At 46.4% G+C, this 16,715-nt stretch overlaps 1 protein-coding gene across 1 annotated transcript in view; it reads right to left on the bottom strand.

The window, feature by feature from the left end:
• Positions 1 to 16,715, bottom strand: part of LOC123748463 (murinoglobulin-1) — a 173,347-nt gene that overhangs the window by 70,740 nt on the left and 85,892 nt on the right. Inside the window, 4 exon segments of the mRNA XM_069314658.1 lie at positions 289 to 515; positions 8,420 to 8,648; positions 9,898 to 10,120; positions 12,299 to 12,356. Coding sequence (XP_069170759.1) covers positions 289 to 515; positions 8,420 to 8,648; positions 9,898 to 10,120; positions 12,299 to 12,356 — 737 coding nt within the window.

Below are 16,715 nucleotides of genomic sequence, written 5' to 3'. Positions count from 1 at the left end.
GATTATCCATTACCTATGGATAATCTGCCATGCACTCAGGCAGGGGCAAAGGATAATCCCTATGCACTCAGGCAAGGTAATGGAGTTCATCACTCTGCGGCATTGCTCAAATTGATTTTATCATAGATATTATCACATAAAGATTATTTACTTGTGTATTATCATTATTATTATTATTATTATTATTATTATTATTATTATTATTATTATTATTATTATTATTATTATAATCCTCATCATGACTTGAATGCTGATGAGTAGTGAGGAAAGAAGGAATATTTTGCTGACCTTCTGTTGATGGATGAATCTCCGGAGCCGCAGGGCTGAGAGTACTCATGGTCGACGAAGGCAGCTACGCTAATGTTGACTTCTCCGATCACCAGGGGTTTGATCCTCACTATGTGAACGACTTTGTCCTGTGCCGGGACACAAGAGCTACGCTTCCCGAGGACAATCTGCTCAGTCGCCTCCTCCAAGATCTGGTACTCCTCACTCTCCTGCACCCTCACAGACACCTAAACCAAGACAGTAGACACATAAGAATGAATGGCATCATTAATGTTTTGAGTGACTTGATGCAGTTACCGCTCCAGGATGATCTGTGAATGGCATGACTTAAGTTAGAATGAGGAGGTTAGACATTATCGTAAGTCACTGTTAGAAGAAGGAGCAAAGCCTAACACAGTCTGTATCTCTGGAAGCCAGGAAGACTGTGTAGCACAGTCTGCGTCGCTGGAAGCCAGGAAGACTGTGTAGCACAGTCTGTGTCGCTGGACGCCAGGAAGACTGTGTAGCACAGTCTGTGTCGCTGGAAGCCTAGAAGACTGTACTCACCTAGTTGTGCTTGCGGGGGTTGAGCTCTGGCTCTTTGGTCCCGCCTCCCAACCGTCAATCAACTGGTGTACAGGATCCTGAGCCTATTGGGCTCTATCATAACTACACTTGAAACTGTGTATGGGGTCAGCCTCCACCACATCACTTCCTAATGCATTCCATTTGTCAACCACTCTGACACTAAAAAGTTCTTTCTAATATCTCTGTGGCTCATTTGGGCACTCAGTTTCCACCTGTGTCCCCTAGTGCGTGTGCCCCTTGTGTTAAATAACCTGTTTTTATCAACCCTGTCGATACCCTTGAGAATCTTGAATGTGGTGATCATGTCCCCCTAACTCTTCTGTTTTCCAACGAAGTGAGGTTTAATTCCCGTAGTCTCTCCTCGCAGTTCATACCTCTCAGCTCGGGTACTAGTCTGGTGGCAAACCTTCGAACCTTTTCCAGTTTAGTGTTATGCTTGACTAGATATGGACTCCATGCTGGAGCCGCATACGCCAGGATTGGTCTGACATATGTGGTATGTAATGTTCTGAAAGATTCCTTACTCAAGTTTCTAAAGGCCGTTCTTATGTTAGCCACCTGGCATATGCTGCTGATGTTATCCTCTTGATATGAGCTTCAGGGGACAGGTCTGGCATGATATCAACCCCTGGTCTTTCTCTCTGACTCTTGAAGTATTTCATCTCCCAAATGATGCCTAGTATCTGGTCTCCTGCTTCCAACCCCTATCTTCATTACATTACATTTGCTTGGGTTAAACTCTAACAGCCATTTGTTTGACCATTCCTGCAGCTTGTCCAGGTCTTCTTGAAGCCTCAAGCTGTCCTCCTCTGTCTTAGTCCTTCTCATAATTTTGGCGTCTTCAGTAAACATTGAGAGGAATGAGTTTTTACCCTCTGGGACATCTTTTACGTATATCAGAAAAAGGATAGGCCCAAGAACAGAGCCCTGTGGGACTCCACTGGTGACTTCACGCCATTCAGAGGTCTCACTTCTCACTGTAACTCTCTGCTTCCAATTGCTTAGGTACTCCCTTATCCACTGGAGCGCGCTACCAGTTACTCCTGCCTGTTTCTCCAGCTTATGCATCAACCTTTTATGGGGTACTGTGTCAAAGGCTTTCCGACAGTCCAAAAAAATGCAGTCCGCCCATCCTTCTCTTTCTTGCTTAATATTTGTCACCTGATCGTAGAATTCTATCAATCCTGTAAGGCAAGATTTACCCTCCCTGAACCCATGTTGATGGGTTTTCACAAAGTCTCTTCTCTCCAGATGTGTTACTAGGTTTTTTCTCACTATCTTCTCCATCACCTTGCATGATATACAAGTTAAGGACACTTGCCTGTAGTTCAGTGCCTCTTGTCTGTCACCCTTTTTGTATATTGGTACTACATTAGCAGTCTTCCATATTTCTGGTAGATCTCCCGTTTCCAGTGACCTACTATACACTATGGAGAGTGGCAAGCAAAGTGCTCCTGTACACTCTTTCAATACCCATGGTGAGATTCTGTCCGGCCCAACAGCTTCTCACATCCAGCTCCAATAGGTGCTTCTTAACCTCATCTCTTGTAATTTCGAACCTATCCAAGGTCACGTGGTTTGCTGCCACCTCTCCTAGCGCCGCGACTTCTCCCTCTTCTATTGTAAAGACCTCCTGGAACCTTTGTTGAGTTCTTCACACACCTCTTTGTCATTCTCTGTGTACCTGTCCTCGCTCACCCTAAGTTTCATCACCTGTTCCTTCACTGTTGTCTTCCTCCTGATGTGACTGTGTAATAGCTTTGGTTCGGTCTTGGCTTTATTAGCTATATCATTTTCATACCTTTTCTCAGCTGCTCTTCTCACACTGACATACTCGTTCCTGGTTCTCTGGTATCTCACTCTACTTTCTGGTGTTCTGTTATTACGGAAGTTCCTCCATGCCCTTTTGTTCAGCTCCTTTGCTTTCATACATTCCTTATTAAACCACGGATTCTTCCTTTGCTTCTCTGTTTTTTCCTGTCGGGCTGGGACAAACCTGCTTACAGCCTCCTGACATTTTTGGGTGACATAGTCTATCATGTCTTGTGCGGACTTGGTTCCGAGTTCTGTGTCCCAATGTATATCCCATAGGAATTTATTCATTTCCTCATAGTTTCCCTTTCGGTACGCCAGCCCTCTGGTTCCCAGTTCTTTTTTGGGGGTGATAATTCCCAGCTCAACCAGGTACTCAAAGCTCAATACACTATGATCACTCATTCCCAAGGGGGCTTCCAACTTAACTTCCCTTATATCCGACTCATTTAGGGTAAATATCAGATCAAGCAAGGCTAGTTCATCCCCTCCTCTCATTCTTGTCGGTCCCTTGACCGGTTGACTTAGAAAGTTTCTTGTTGCCACATCCAGCAGCTTAGCTCTCCATGTGTCTGGGCCTCCATGTGGGTCTCTGTTCCCCCAATCTATCTTCCCATGGTTGAAGTCTCCCATGATTAGAAGTCTGGATCCGTTCCTGCTAGCCACAGAAACTGCTCTCTCTATTATATTGATGGTGGCCTAGTTGTTTCTATCATATTCCTGTCTGGGTCTTCTGTCATTCGGTAGGGGGGTTATATATGACTACTATAATAATTTTCTGTCCTCCAGTTGCTATGGTGCCTGAAATGTAGTCACTGAAACCTTCACAGTTCTGAATTACCATCTCTTCGAAACTCCAACCTTCTCTTAGTAGCAGAGCTACACCACCTCCTCCTCTCCCTTCTCTCTCTTTCCTCACTACATAGTAGCCCTGAGAAAACACTGCGTTTGTTATGATTTTCGTTAACTTTGTTTCTGTGAGTACTATTATGTCTGGGTTTTCTTCTAGTGCCCATTCTCCAAGTTCACTTGTTTTATTTGAAATCTCATCTATGTTAGTGTACATCGCCTTGAAGCTCACTTTCTTCTGTTCATTTTCATGTCCCTTTCTTGGCAAGCATTCTGCTGGTGTGGGAAGCTGTTCCGTGGGTGAGATAATCTGTGAGGTGGTTTGCAGGGTCTCAGAGGATTTTGGGGTGGGAGGTGGGGGGTTTAAGGGAAGGGGGGACAGGTAGGGTGTGGGTTAAGGAGGTAGGGGGGACATGGAGAATATGGGGTAAGGGGGGAGGAGGGATAGGGAGGGGTATGGGATGAAGGGGGAGGGGGGACAGGAGGAAAAAGGTGGGAGGGGGGACATGATGGGAATGGAGAAGGGGTGTCAGGGTCAGAATGGGGTGGGGGGGGGATGGCAGGTAGGGTGAGGGGAAGGGAGGGTTTCTATGCAGAGGGGGGGTGGTGGTGTTGCCCTCCCCTCTGGTGTTGCTGGGATGCTGGTTTTGGGTTCTCCTCTTGTCTCTGGGACTGTTGTGTTGAGTGCTGTGATTTCCTGGTTTGCTCCTCTCTCCCTGCGCTTTCTTCTTGCCTCTGCTGCCCTGGCTCTCTCCTCCTTCGTCCTGTCCCTCTGCAGGAATACTTTTTTGTATCCCTCCATATGCTGCAGACGACTCTTCCTTTTGAGAATGTCCTCCTTCGTGGTTTCGTTTGTAAACACCACCTTTAAAAGTCGGTTTCTGTCCTTGTTGTACCAGCCCAACCAGAAAACCTTCTCTATGTTATGTACAGCCCCTTCCATCTGTAACCCCTTCAGTAGCCCATGTACTGCCTCTCTATCCTTGCCATTCCATTCTTGCCTGTTGGATCCTTCCTGTTCTTTGATGACTACAACTACCACTGATCTTTTTCTCTCCAGCAGTTGAGTGGTGCACCTTGCAGCTTCCTGTGACGTAGCTGCTTGCATCGCTACCTCCCTCACTGTGTCCATTGCTTCTGAGCTCTTTTTCAGTATATCCGCAAATGTATCAGGTACAGAGGCATTTCCTTCCAATGTAACATTCCCACCTTCCCTTTAGATGATAATCTGATGCTCAGTCTCTTTATTTTTCTCTGTGAGAGATTTGATCTCCCTTGCTGATGCTAGCTCACTTTGCAGATTGTTAATTGTAATCCACATTTCATTCATCTCCCTCCTGAATTCCTCCAGAACTTGGGTTAGCAATTCCTTTGTTTGATCTTCCTGGCTGCTTCCCGTCTCCCTGTTGCGGCCTCCTGCCATTTTGTCCCTTGTCAAGAGAGAGAGAGAGAGCAAGAGAGAGAGAGAGCAAAAGAGAGCAAGAGAGAGCGAACAAGAGAGAGAGAGAGCAAGAGAGAGAGAGAGAGAGAGAGAGAGAGAGAGAGAGAGAGAGAGAGAGAGAGAGAGAGAGAGAGAGAGAGAGAGAGAGAGAGAGAGAGAGAGAGAGAGAGAGAGAGAGAGAGAGAGAGAGAGAGAGAGAGAGAGAGAGAGAGAGAGAGAGAGAGAGAGAGAGAGAGAGAGAGAGAGAGAGAGAGAGAGAGAGAGAGAGAGAGAGAGAGAGAGAGAGAGAGAGAGAGAGAGAGAGAGAGAGAGAGAGAGAGAGAGAGAGAGAGAGAGAGAGAGAGAGAGAGAGAGAGAGAGAGAGAGAGAGAGAGAGAGAGAGAGAGAGAGAGAGAGAGAGAGAGAGAGAGAGAGAGAGAGAGAGAGAGAGAGAGAGAGAGAGAGAGAGAGAGAGAGAGAGAGAGAGAGAGAGAGAGAGAGAGAGAGAGAGAGAGAGAGAGAGAGAGAGAGAGAGAGAGAGAGAGAGAGAGAGAGAGAGAGAGAGAGAGAGAGAGAGAGAGAGAGAGAGAGAGAGAGAGAGAGAGAGAGAGAGAGAGAGAGAGAGAGAGAGAGAGAGAGAGAGAGAGAGAGAGAGAGAGAGAGAGAGAGAGAGAGAGAGAGAGAGAGAGAGAGAGAGAGAGAGAGAGAGAGAGAGAGAGAGAGAGAGAGAGAGAGAGAGAGAGAGAGAGAGAGAGAGAGAGAGAGAGAGAGAGAGAGAGAGAGAGAGAGAGAGAGAGAGAGAGAGAGAGAGAGAGAGAGAGAGAGAGAGAGAGAGAGAGAGAGAGAGAGAGAGAGAGAGAGAGAGAGAGAGAGAGAGAGAGAGAGAGAGAGAGAGAGAGAGAGAGAGAGAGAGAGAGAGAGAGAGAGAGAGAGAGAGAGAGAGAGAGAGAGAGAGAGAGAGAGAGAGAGAGAGAGAGAGAGAGAGAGAGAGAGAGAGAGAGAGAGAGAGAGAGAGAGAGAGAGAGAGAGAGAGAGAGAGAGAGAGAGAGAGAGAGAGAGAGAGAGAGAGAGAGAGAGAGAGAGAGAGAGAGAGAGAGAGAGAGAGAGAGAGAGAGAGAGAGAGAGAGAGAGAGAGAGAGAGAGAGAGAGAGAGAGAGAGAGAGAGAGAGAGAGAGAGAGAGAGAGAGAGAGAGAGAGAGAGAGAGAGAGAGAGAGAGAGAGAGAGAGAGAGAGAGAGAGAGAGAGAGAGAGAGAGAGAGAGAGAGAGAGAGAGAGAGAGAGAGAGAGAGAGAGAGAGAGAGAGAGAGAGAGAGAGAGAGAGAGAGAGAGAGAGAGAGAGAGAGAGAGAGAGAGAGAGAGAGAGAGAGAGAGAGAGAGAGAGAGAGAGAGAGAGAGAGAGAGAGAGAGAGAGAGAGAGAGAGAGAGAGAGAGAGAGAGAGAGAGAGAGAGAGAGAGAGAGAGAGAGAGAGAGAGAGAGAGAGAGAGAGAGAGAGAGAGAGAGAGAGAGAGAGAGAGAGAGAGAGAGAGAGAGAGAGAGAGAGAGAGAGAGAGAGAGAGAGAGAGAGAGAGAGAGAGAGAGAGAGAGAGAGAGAGAGAGAGAGAGAGAGAGAGAGAGAGAGAGAGAGAGAGAGAGAGAGAGAGAGAGAGAGAGAGAGAGAGAGAGAGAGAGAGAGAGAGAGAGAGAGAGAGAGAGAGAGAGAGAGAGAGAGAGAGAGAGAGAGAGAGAGAGAGAGAGAGAGAGAGAGAGAGAGAGAGAGAGAGAGAGAGAGAGAGAGAGAGAGAGAGAGAGAGAGAGAGAGAGAGAGAGAGAGAGAGAGAGAGAGAGAGAGAGAGAGAGAGAGAGAGAGAGAGAGAGAGAGAGAGAGAGAGAGAGAGAGAGAGAGAGAGAGAGAGAGAGAGAGAGAGAGAGAGAGAGAGAGAGAGAGAGAGAGAGAGAGAGAGAGAGAGAGAGAGAGAGAGAGAGAGAGAGAGAGAGAGAGAGAGAGAGAGAGAGAGAGAGAGAGAGAGAGAGAGAGAGAGAGAGAGAGAGAGAGAGAGAGAGAGAGAGAGAGAGAGAGAGAGAGAGAGAGAGAGAGAGAGAGAGAGAGAGAGAGAGAGAGAGAGAGAGAGAGAGAGAGAGAGAGAGAGAGAGAGAACGTGTGTGCGCTTGGGATGGGGTTACTAGGAGGTGAGGTGTTCAGCTTACAGCACGTAAGAGAGGGGGGTGGATTATGAGAGGTTTTATCTCCTTTCCACGAAAGGTGTTAATCCCTTCTAGCCTGTGTGTGCGTGTGTGTGTGTGCATACATACGTGAGCTTGAGTGCGTGCGAGCGTGCGTGTGCGTGCGTGCGAGTGCGTGCGTGCGTGCGTTTACGTGTGTCACTAGTTCCCGGAAGCGGTAACTTCTACCCAGAATGAGCCACACCGAGATTTTAAATATATATACTATCATGAACAAGAATTTGATAATATTTTACCTCACACTGTACACCTGATTACTTGACCAGAGAGGGGGTACATACCAGTATGATTCCCGCTCACACAACTAGATGAGTAATGATGATGTATGGTTGACGATGGTGCTCAGTCGTCGCCTTTCCACTTGGTGATTCTCTAAGTGCTAGTAGATTGACGATGTCGATTCTTTTCTACACAAATTTCTGGAGTCAGAGTCACCACCCAACAAACACAGTCAGCAGTTCCACGGCGGGCTGTCCCACCTGGCCGTCAGGTCAGGTCAGGTCAGGTCACTACACGGTCCTCCACACTGTATGCACCGGTGATTCCACTAGCTACACTTTGTTTTTTTTTGCACTATCGCTAGCGATATGACTATGCTATGTAGCACCCTGCTAGCTATACACTGCGAGAGGTGTGATCTAGCCTCAATAATCCTTCAATGTCCCGAGAAATTGACGAATTTCTGCGGACCTCGCAAGTCGCGTGTGTCTCCTACCGTCGCTGGCCTACTACCCGTCGCTGTGTGTGTGTGTGTGTGTGTGTGTGTGTGTGTGTGTGTGTGTGTGTGTGTGTTTGCGTGTGTGTGTGTTCACCTAGTTGTGTTTTGCTGGGGTTAAGCTTTGCTCTTTCGGCCTGCCTCTCAACTGTCAATCAACTGTTTACTAACTACTTTTTTTTCCACACCACACACACACACACACACCTAAGGAAGCAGCCCGTAACAGCTGACTAACTCCCAGGTACCTATTTACTGCTAGGTAATAGGGGCATTCAGAGTGAAAGAAACTTTGCCCATTTGTTTCTGCCTCGTGCAGGAATCGAACCCGCGCCACAGAATTACGAGTCCTGCGCGCTATCCACCAGGCTACGAGGCCCCGTGTGTGTGTGTGTGTGTGTGTGTGTGTGTGTGTGTGTGTGTGTGTGTGTGTGTGTGTGTGTGTGTGTGTGTGTGTGTGTGTGTGTGTGTGTGTGTGTGTGTGTGTGTGTGTGTGTGTGTGTGTGTGTGTGTTGATGGCAAGTCAGAGATAAAGAGGCGGACTTACAGGTATGGGTTGGTCGAGGTAGTTGAAGACAGACATCTTGACGGGGAGGATCTCTCCACGCTTGAGAGAGGGGGGAAGGGTGAGGTCGACGAAGAAGGGGGTGAAGGTGGTGATGGACATCCTCTGGGAGAGTCCTACGCCCTTCTGTGGGTGGGCACACACGGCCTTGCCCACCCACTGTGTGATGGTGTCCGGTACAGTCACCTGCTGGGTGCTCATGCCTGACGATCTGCCAACAACCACACACAACACTAATTATTACATTTACACCTCTATGCCAAAACTGTAACCAAGTTCATAATTATTCCAACACTGATTATATATTCCGATTTCAATTATTACTGAGATCTCCCAGTAGAAGTGATGATTAGTGAAGGAGTGTTCATCATCCTCATCATACTTACGCATCTCAGGAGGCCGTGATTTACGCTGCACCAATTGCTCATCACCCTCCAGTTACAGTACAACAATTGACCATCACGTGCAACTCCACACAGTCAATCAGCTCCTCAACCAACCGACACGTCGACAGCCATCCCCTCCACCCACCGACATGTTGACAACCAGCCCCTCCACCCACCGACAAGTCGACAACCAGCCCCTCCACCCACCGACATGTTGACAACCAGCCCCTCCACCCACCGACATGTTGACAACCAGCCCCTCCACCCACCGACATGTTGACAGCCATCCCCTCCTCCCACCGACACGTCGACAGCCATCCCCTCCACCTACCGACATGTTGACAACCAGCCCCTCCTCCCACCGACACGTCGACAACCAGCCCCTCCTCCCACCGACATGTTGACAACCAGCTCCTCCACCCACCGACATGTTGACAACCAGCCCCTCCACCCACCGACACGTCGACACCCAACCCCTCCACCCACCGACACGTCGACACCCAGCCCCTCCACCCACCAACACGTCGACAACCAGCCCCTCCACCCACCGACATGTTGACAACCAGCCCCTCCACCCACCGACACGTCGACACCCAACCCCTCCACCCACCGACACGTCGTCAACCAGCCCCTCCACCCACCGACACGTCGACACCCAACCCCTCCACCCACCGACATGTTGATAGCCAGCCCCTCCACCCACCGATACGTCGACACCCAACCCCTCCACCCACCGACACGTCGTCAACCAGCCCCTCCACCCACCGATACGTCGACACCCAACCCCTCCACCCACCGACACGTCGACAACCAGCCCCTCCACCCACCAATAAACAGTGCATGAATGCGTGACACTAGAGGAAGATAAGTGTGAAGTTCTTTAAGTGGAATGAAATGTCAGTTGTCGTGTTCTGCATGAAAGTGGATTATAATGCATTTTGGATTTGAACTATTGCTGGAAACCTTTGGAAATAAAGACCAAATACAGCCCCCAATATGGTCTGTGAAGATTAGTGTTCACAGACAAACAAAACGGAACACCTTCACACATAAATCTATAAGTTGGAGACTTACGGGACAACGATGATGTCCCAGAGCCAAGTCTCCGGGAAATTGGTCCTAGGAACATCTGGCTGTTGTTCGCTGCCTTCCTTACTGGCGCTGTCTGTGGCGAAGGCCGGCGGGGGTGACTGGGGCCGGGCGGCGGCTGGCACAATATCACCAGCGAGGAAGCCAATAAAACCACCCACATGTTCACCACTCGCTAGGTACACATCCTCTGAATAGTGACGACGCTCTGTAAAGTCAAGAGTTTTTATGTTCATCAGATGATTCAAGTTAAGTAATTACCCCTACCTCTCTAATATAATTGAGGCGAGAGCCGGCGTGTCTCGAGTCTCCCAGCACAGCCCAGCTAGCAATACTTCACAAGCAACACTGTCTCCACCACCACACATTTCCTGCCCTCCTCAGGCAGGCGGTCACATATCAACCATACTTACACTCCATTATAATTTATTCATATATTGTTATTTTATTTTAATAAATATTTGTTAAAAAGTTGCAGATAACACACACTTTTTCTTTTAACACAAAACATTATTTCGCTCAACGTTAATATTTTGTTTATTTTTACTAAATACGTAATTGAAGTATTTTCGCTTCCCCGTTCATCAAGGACCAGCAGCTGGCGCTGTTTTTGTTGATAATCCATGTTGGTGTCACTAATTAACATTTACCTTATGCGTACAGCGTTGTGCACCTACACCACGGTAGTGTGCACAACACTAGCAGGGGTAACATGTGCACCTACACCACGGTAGTGTGCACAACACTAGCAGGGGTAACATGTGCACCTACACCAAGGTAGTGTGCACAACACTAGCAGGGGTAACATGTGCACCTACACCAAGGTAGTGTGCACAACACTAGCAGGGGTAACATGTGCACCTACACCAAGGTAGTGTGCACAACACTAGCAGCGGTAACATGTGCACCTACACCAAGGTAGTGTGCACAACACTAGCAGGGGAAACATCATGTGCACCTACACCACGGTAGTGTGCACAACACTAGCAGGGGTAACATGTGCACCTACACCACGGTAGTGTGCACAACACTAGCAGGGGTAACATGTGCACCTACACCACGGTAGTGTGCACAACACTAGCAGGGGTAACATGTGCACCTACACCACGGTAGTGTGCACAACACTAGCAGGGGTAACATGTGCACCTACACCAAGGTAGTGTGCACAACACTAGCAGGGGTAACATGTGCACCTACACCACGGTAGTGTGCACAACACTTGCAGGGGTAACATGTGCACCTACACCAAGGTAGTGTGCACAACACTAGCAGGGGGTAACATGTGCACCTACACCACGGTAGTGAGCACAACACTAGCAGGGATAACATGTGCACCTACACCACGGCAGTGTGCACAACACTAGCAGGGGTAACATGTGCACCTACACCACGGTAGTGTGCACAACACTAGCAGGGGTAACATGTGCACCTACACCACGGTAGTGTGCACAACACTAGCAGGGGTAACATGTGCACCTACACCACGGTAGTGTGCACAACACTAGCGGGGGTAACATCATGTGCACCAACACCACAGACCCAAGCCTCCAGTCTGAGTCAGCATATCCAATCACTCTGGTCATTAAGAGAGTAATTGCTAAACATTTGCTTATGTTAATGTGGACTATCGTTACTGAGCTTGAAGCAAACTAAAATGTGTAATTTTATCACTTATATTATCTAACAAACAATCGCTATAACAGAGATTGTTGAAGACCCTTAAATTCGTGATGGACATATGACACATTTATTGTGTTTGTGTCAAATTACAAATACTTGATTCGTTCGATATTTGTACATCTATGACTGGGAGGAAAAAATTGCTTAAAAATCGTTTAAAATTGCTTGTTTCGAATTGAGGCTGTGAAATGTTTCTGCATTCTATCTATGTTAAGTTTATTCTGTTCAAGCGTGTGAGAACTCGAGGATCAGCTAAAATTTGTCTTTGAGTTTGTCTTAATTAATATATTATTATTATTATTACTAGTATTATAAATTTATATTATTTTAATTTTTATTATTTTTAAATTAGTATTATTTTTACTTAGAGCTGATATAAAAATATAAATTTACATGTTAACAGTTGAAAAATTTAAATGGACAACTAATGTGCATTTCAAATTTGTGATTTAATGCTTCCGAATTCTATTACATGCTGAATATGATGTGATTTTATGGAAGTAGGAGGAGAAAGGTGCTCCTGGTCTTGTTTGGCAGTATATATGCTGTACAAATAACAGTGCAAAATATTTGTAGCAATACAGACAGTTACAATCATGTAACAGTTACAATTAGAAGTCTGAGAAAAACAGCTGAATGATAAAAAAAACAATGATAATTTTGACATTGGGAAGAGAGGCCGTTGATGATGAGAAGTGAACATTACCTTCCTCACACGGTCTCGTCTCTAGTGTCAAGTCGCTGAAGACGAACAAACCAGAGTTCTGAAAAACAAGTTAAAGAATTAATACATGTTTTACAATGGCAGAAAGGCATCACAAATAACGGAGATTATAAGAACTATATATATTACAAAACTTACCAAGAACATCAATACCAATAATAATTCAAACGATAATGTCAAGAAACTTCACTAACTGCTAGAAAGTTAAGCTGCATAATATATCTGGCATTGTCTCCAGTTGTTTTAATACGAATCAATGCTACTATTAGTACGTCCTTCACACGATGATAACTGAATATTAGGCATGCCTCGAGGTCAGCAAAGACCCAAGCAAGAGCTTCCAGGAGGTCAGCAAAGACCCAAGCAAGAGCTTCCAGGAGGACAGCAAAGACCCAAGCAAGAGCTTCCAGGAGGTCAGCAAAGACCCAAGCAAGAGCTTCCAGGAGGTCAGCAAAGACCCAAGCAAGAGCTTCTAGGAGGTCAGCAAAGACCCAAGCAAGAGCTTCCAGGAGGTCAGCAAAGACCCAAGCAAGAGCTTCCAGGAGGTCAGCAAAGACCCAAGCAAGAGCTTCCTGGAGGTCAGCAAAGACCCAAGCAAGAGCTTCCAGGAGGTCAGCAAAGACCCAAACAAGAGCTTCCAGGAGGTCAGCAAAGACCCAAGCAAGAGCTTCCAGGAGGTCAGCAAAGACCCAAGCAAGAGCTTCCAGGAGGTCAGCAAAGACCCAAGCAAGAGCTTCCAGGAGGTCAGCAAAAGACCCAAGCAAGAGTTTCCAGGAGGTCAGCAAAGACCCAAGCAAGAGCTTCCCGGAGGTCAGCAAAGACCCAAGCAAGAGCTTCCAGGAGGTCAGCAAAGACCCAAGCAAGAGCTTCCGGGAGGTCGGTGATGACCCAAGCAAGAGCTTCCAGGAGGTCTGTGATAAACTAAGCAAGAGCTTCCAGGAGGTCAGTGATGAACCAAGGAAGAGCTTCCAGGAGGTCAGCGATGAACCAAGCAAGAGCTTCCAGGTGGTCAGCGATGAACCAAGCAAGAGCTTCCAGGAGGTAAGCGATGAACCAAGCAAGAGCTTCCAGGAGGTCAGCGATGAACCAAGCAAGAGCTTCCAGGAGGGAAGCGATGAATCAAGCAAGAGCTTCCAGGAGGTCAGTGATGAACCAAGTAAGAGCTTCCAGGAGGTAAGCGATGAACCAAGCAAGAGCTTCCAGGAGGGAAGCGATGAACCAAGCAAGAGCTTCCAGAAAGTCAGTGATGAACCAAGTAAGAGCTTCCAGGAGGTCAGCGATGAACCTAGTAAGAGCTTCCAGGAGGTCAGCGATGAACCAAGCAAGAGCTTCCAGGAGGTAAGTGATAAATCAAGTAAGAGCTTCCAGGAGGTCAGTGATGAACCAAGTAAGAGCTTCCAGGAGGTCAGCGATGAACCAAGTAAGAGCTTCCAGGAGGTCAGCGATGAACCAAGTAAGAGCTTACAGGAGGTCAGCGATGAACCAAGTAAGAGCTTCCAGGAGGTCAAACCAAGCAAAAGCTTCCAGGAGGTCAAACCAAGCAAAAGCTTCCAGGTCAGTGATGAACCAAGCAAGAGCTTCCAGGAAAAATGTACAATATCGTTCCAGCACTCGCCACCTGAAGATGTGAACATACACGAGACTCAAGGAAGTCATTGTAGCTGCAGCAAAGCAATTCCAGTCATCATCCCAGATAATACAAAACGAAAGAATTATTTGTTCTACAGTTAAGAACTTAAAGAGGAAGAGCTGAGTCAACATCTTTAGAAAGCCTCTGAAAGAAGGAAGAACTCTGCTAAGAGCAGTGATATCTGAAGCAAGATGAGTTTCTAAAGAGATGAAGGAACCAAGATAGTTTGAGTGGTGTCAAACTCTAAATGAACATAATAGTCTTGGAGAGACATGAGGCCAGATTAAAGCCATATCAGTGTGACCATTCCGACCACAGACATATATTCAACCATTACAAGAAGCTGAGACACTTCCTCTCCAATTTCCAGAGAGAGCAGCTTAAACATCAGCGTACTGCAACGGTCAGAACAAGTAAATCATGAGAGGTTGACAGCCAATCATGAGAACATAGCTACATTCAACGAATGAGGCACTCCCTTCACCAAACAAGAAGGTTCTCCCGCTGGAGAATAAGCCATATTGGACGCTATAGATGCATCTGGGGTAAACTACCGACCTCTTAGAAGAAAGCAGACATAATTCCGTTTCCTAAGCCAAAAGAACCTGGCAATTATAGACCCATTATCATCATGTTGCAGGACTGAAGGTCTTAAATAGGCTTCTGTGGAAAACTGGAGGTCGGCATTAGTACATATTTGACTTCACTAGAGCAGTAGGTACTGCCAACAGCATAGCAACATTACTAGGAACAGTTAACTCAGGTTCTGCTATAATAATCTCCGTATATTTAGTGAAAGGATTCGAACTTGCAAGTTCGCAATCAATTTTATAGATGTTAAAAAAAAAGTGTCGGAGGAAAACTGCCTTGATTCAAAATTACCTGAAAGGTATGCCAGAGTAAACCTGCAAGGCCAAGTGTCAGGTTACCAGTTGCATGAGAATGGGACTCCACAAGGAGGAGTTACAGACTCAGTGCTAGTCATTAACATCCTTATGAAAAACATTGCTTCCCTGACATTTCCAGAAAGGGTTAAATTCCTAAGCTATGCTGATGTATCTTTAGTCGTCACAGGTCCTTCTCTTTTGAATAAAGTCCAAATGACGCTAGATAAAGTAACATTTGAATGCTGCATTTTTGGGCAAAAAATATCGGCACATAAATCTAAAGCAATGAGACTGGGTGGCAATAATCAAGAGTCACCTACGCATTCAAGACATTAATCTTAAGGGGTTACACAATATCAATATCTCGGAGTATGGATTGGTTCTAAAAACTATTCAACAAGCAAATTTAATGTCTGAAGGAGAAACCAAAATCACGACTGAATATAATGAAAATAATCACAGGGCCCCATCCAGGAGCGAGACACAGAGTGTTAATAATGTTTAACATACACACCGTTCATTCCATAGTTGATTATGCAGCGCTTGCCTTACTCACTCTTTCTCCTGGTCAGTGGGCAATGGTTGAGGGTATTCAAAATTATGCAATGCGAGTCATAACAGGGACTCCCAGATGGACTAAAATACAGAACCTAAGACTAGAAACTAAACTAACATGGGTTGAAATAATGGTAAAAGGGCCTGCTGCCTGCATGCTGACCTAGATATTGTCTAGACTAATAATCAGTTCACTCAAATATATAATCACTAGAGAAGTTACTTGGGATAAAAGAGCTTTAAAAAAACCAGGTGGACTCTCCATGCAATACATTCAAAATTATAAATAGAATTACAAAGGGATAGCACGAAATACACGCAGACCTCGTCTTGCAGACCCATGGGAATCACTGGCACCAGAGAAAGATTATGACTCTTCAAGTAAATATAGAAGTAGACTAATCCTCATCGTCTATGCATCATTGCACAGATGAATATAGAATCAAACTTGGCATCTGAAAGCATCATTTACTTCACAGATGGATCAGTAGACCAGCAGGGACAAGAAACCGGAGCTGCAGTTAAGGCAGGAAAGTTTGTTGTTAGATGGAAACTCTCAAACGGGTGTTCAACTTCTCAAACAGAGATGCTAGCCATTCAAAAGGCTTTGGAACATGCTCTTGCTGAGCACCAACAACATGTTATCATACACACAGATTCGAGAACTGTCATTGAAATCTTGCAACAAGAACACATACATGACAACATCCATCTGATCACAAATGTCATATCATTAATACAAACACCCATTCGTCAAGGCCGTCGGATACACCAGAGACCCGCTAGAGAGAATTGGTCAACTCGACCACACCTGAGACCCACCAGAGAGAACTGGTCAACTCGACCACACTAGAGACCCACCAGAGAGAACTGGTCAACTCGACCACACCAGAGACCCACCAGAGAGAACTGGTCAACTCGACCACACCAGAGAAAACTGGTCCACTCAACCACACCAGAGAAAACTGGTCAACTCGACCATACCAGAGACCCGCCAGAGAAAACTCGTCAACTCGACCACAACAGAGACCAACCAAGTCGCCATTACAGAACAGGACGGCAGGTAACACCTAACCTAAAACTCCTGACCTAAAACTTCTGAAATGCGAAAAGGTTAATTAAAGTTGACCACATTCCGCCAGGCCGCCGGCAGACAACTTGGCATGTACGTACATCATGGGTCCAGGAGCTGGCAAACATATTGTCATTAAACGGGATTTAATGAGGTACCTGAGGCAGGTAGAGAATGAACTACCACTATACGACCTATCTCAGTCAATCCTCCTGTTTCCGTTGTATAGTAACGATAGCGACCATAGTACATATA

The sequence above is a fragment of the Procambarus clarkii genome, chromosome 79 (assembly GCF_040958095.1).
Source record: "Procambarus clarkii isolate CNS0578487 chromosome 79, FALCON_Pclarkii_2.0, whole genome shotgun sequence".
In the NCBI taxonomy this organism is placed as follows: Eukaryota; Metazoa; Arthropoda; class Malacostraca; order Decapoda; family Cambaridae; genus Procambarus; species Procambarus clarkii.
This window is presented reverse-complemented; position numbering and strand designations above follow the sequence as displayed.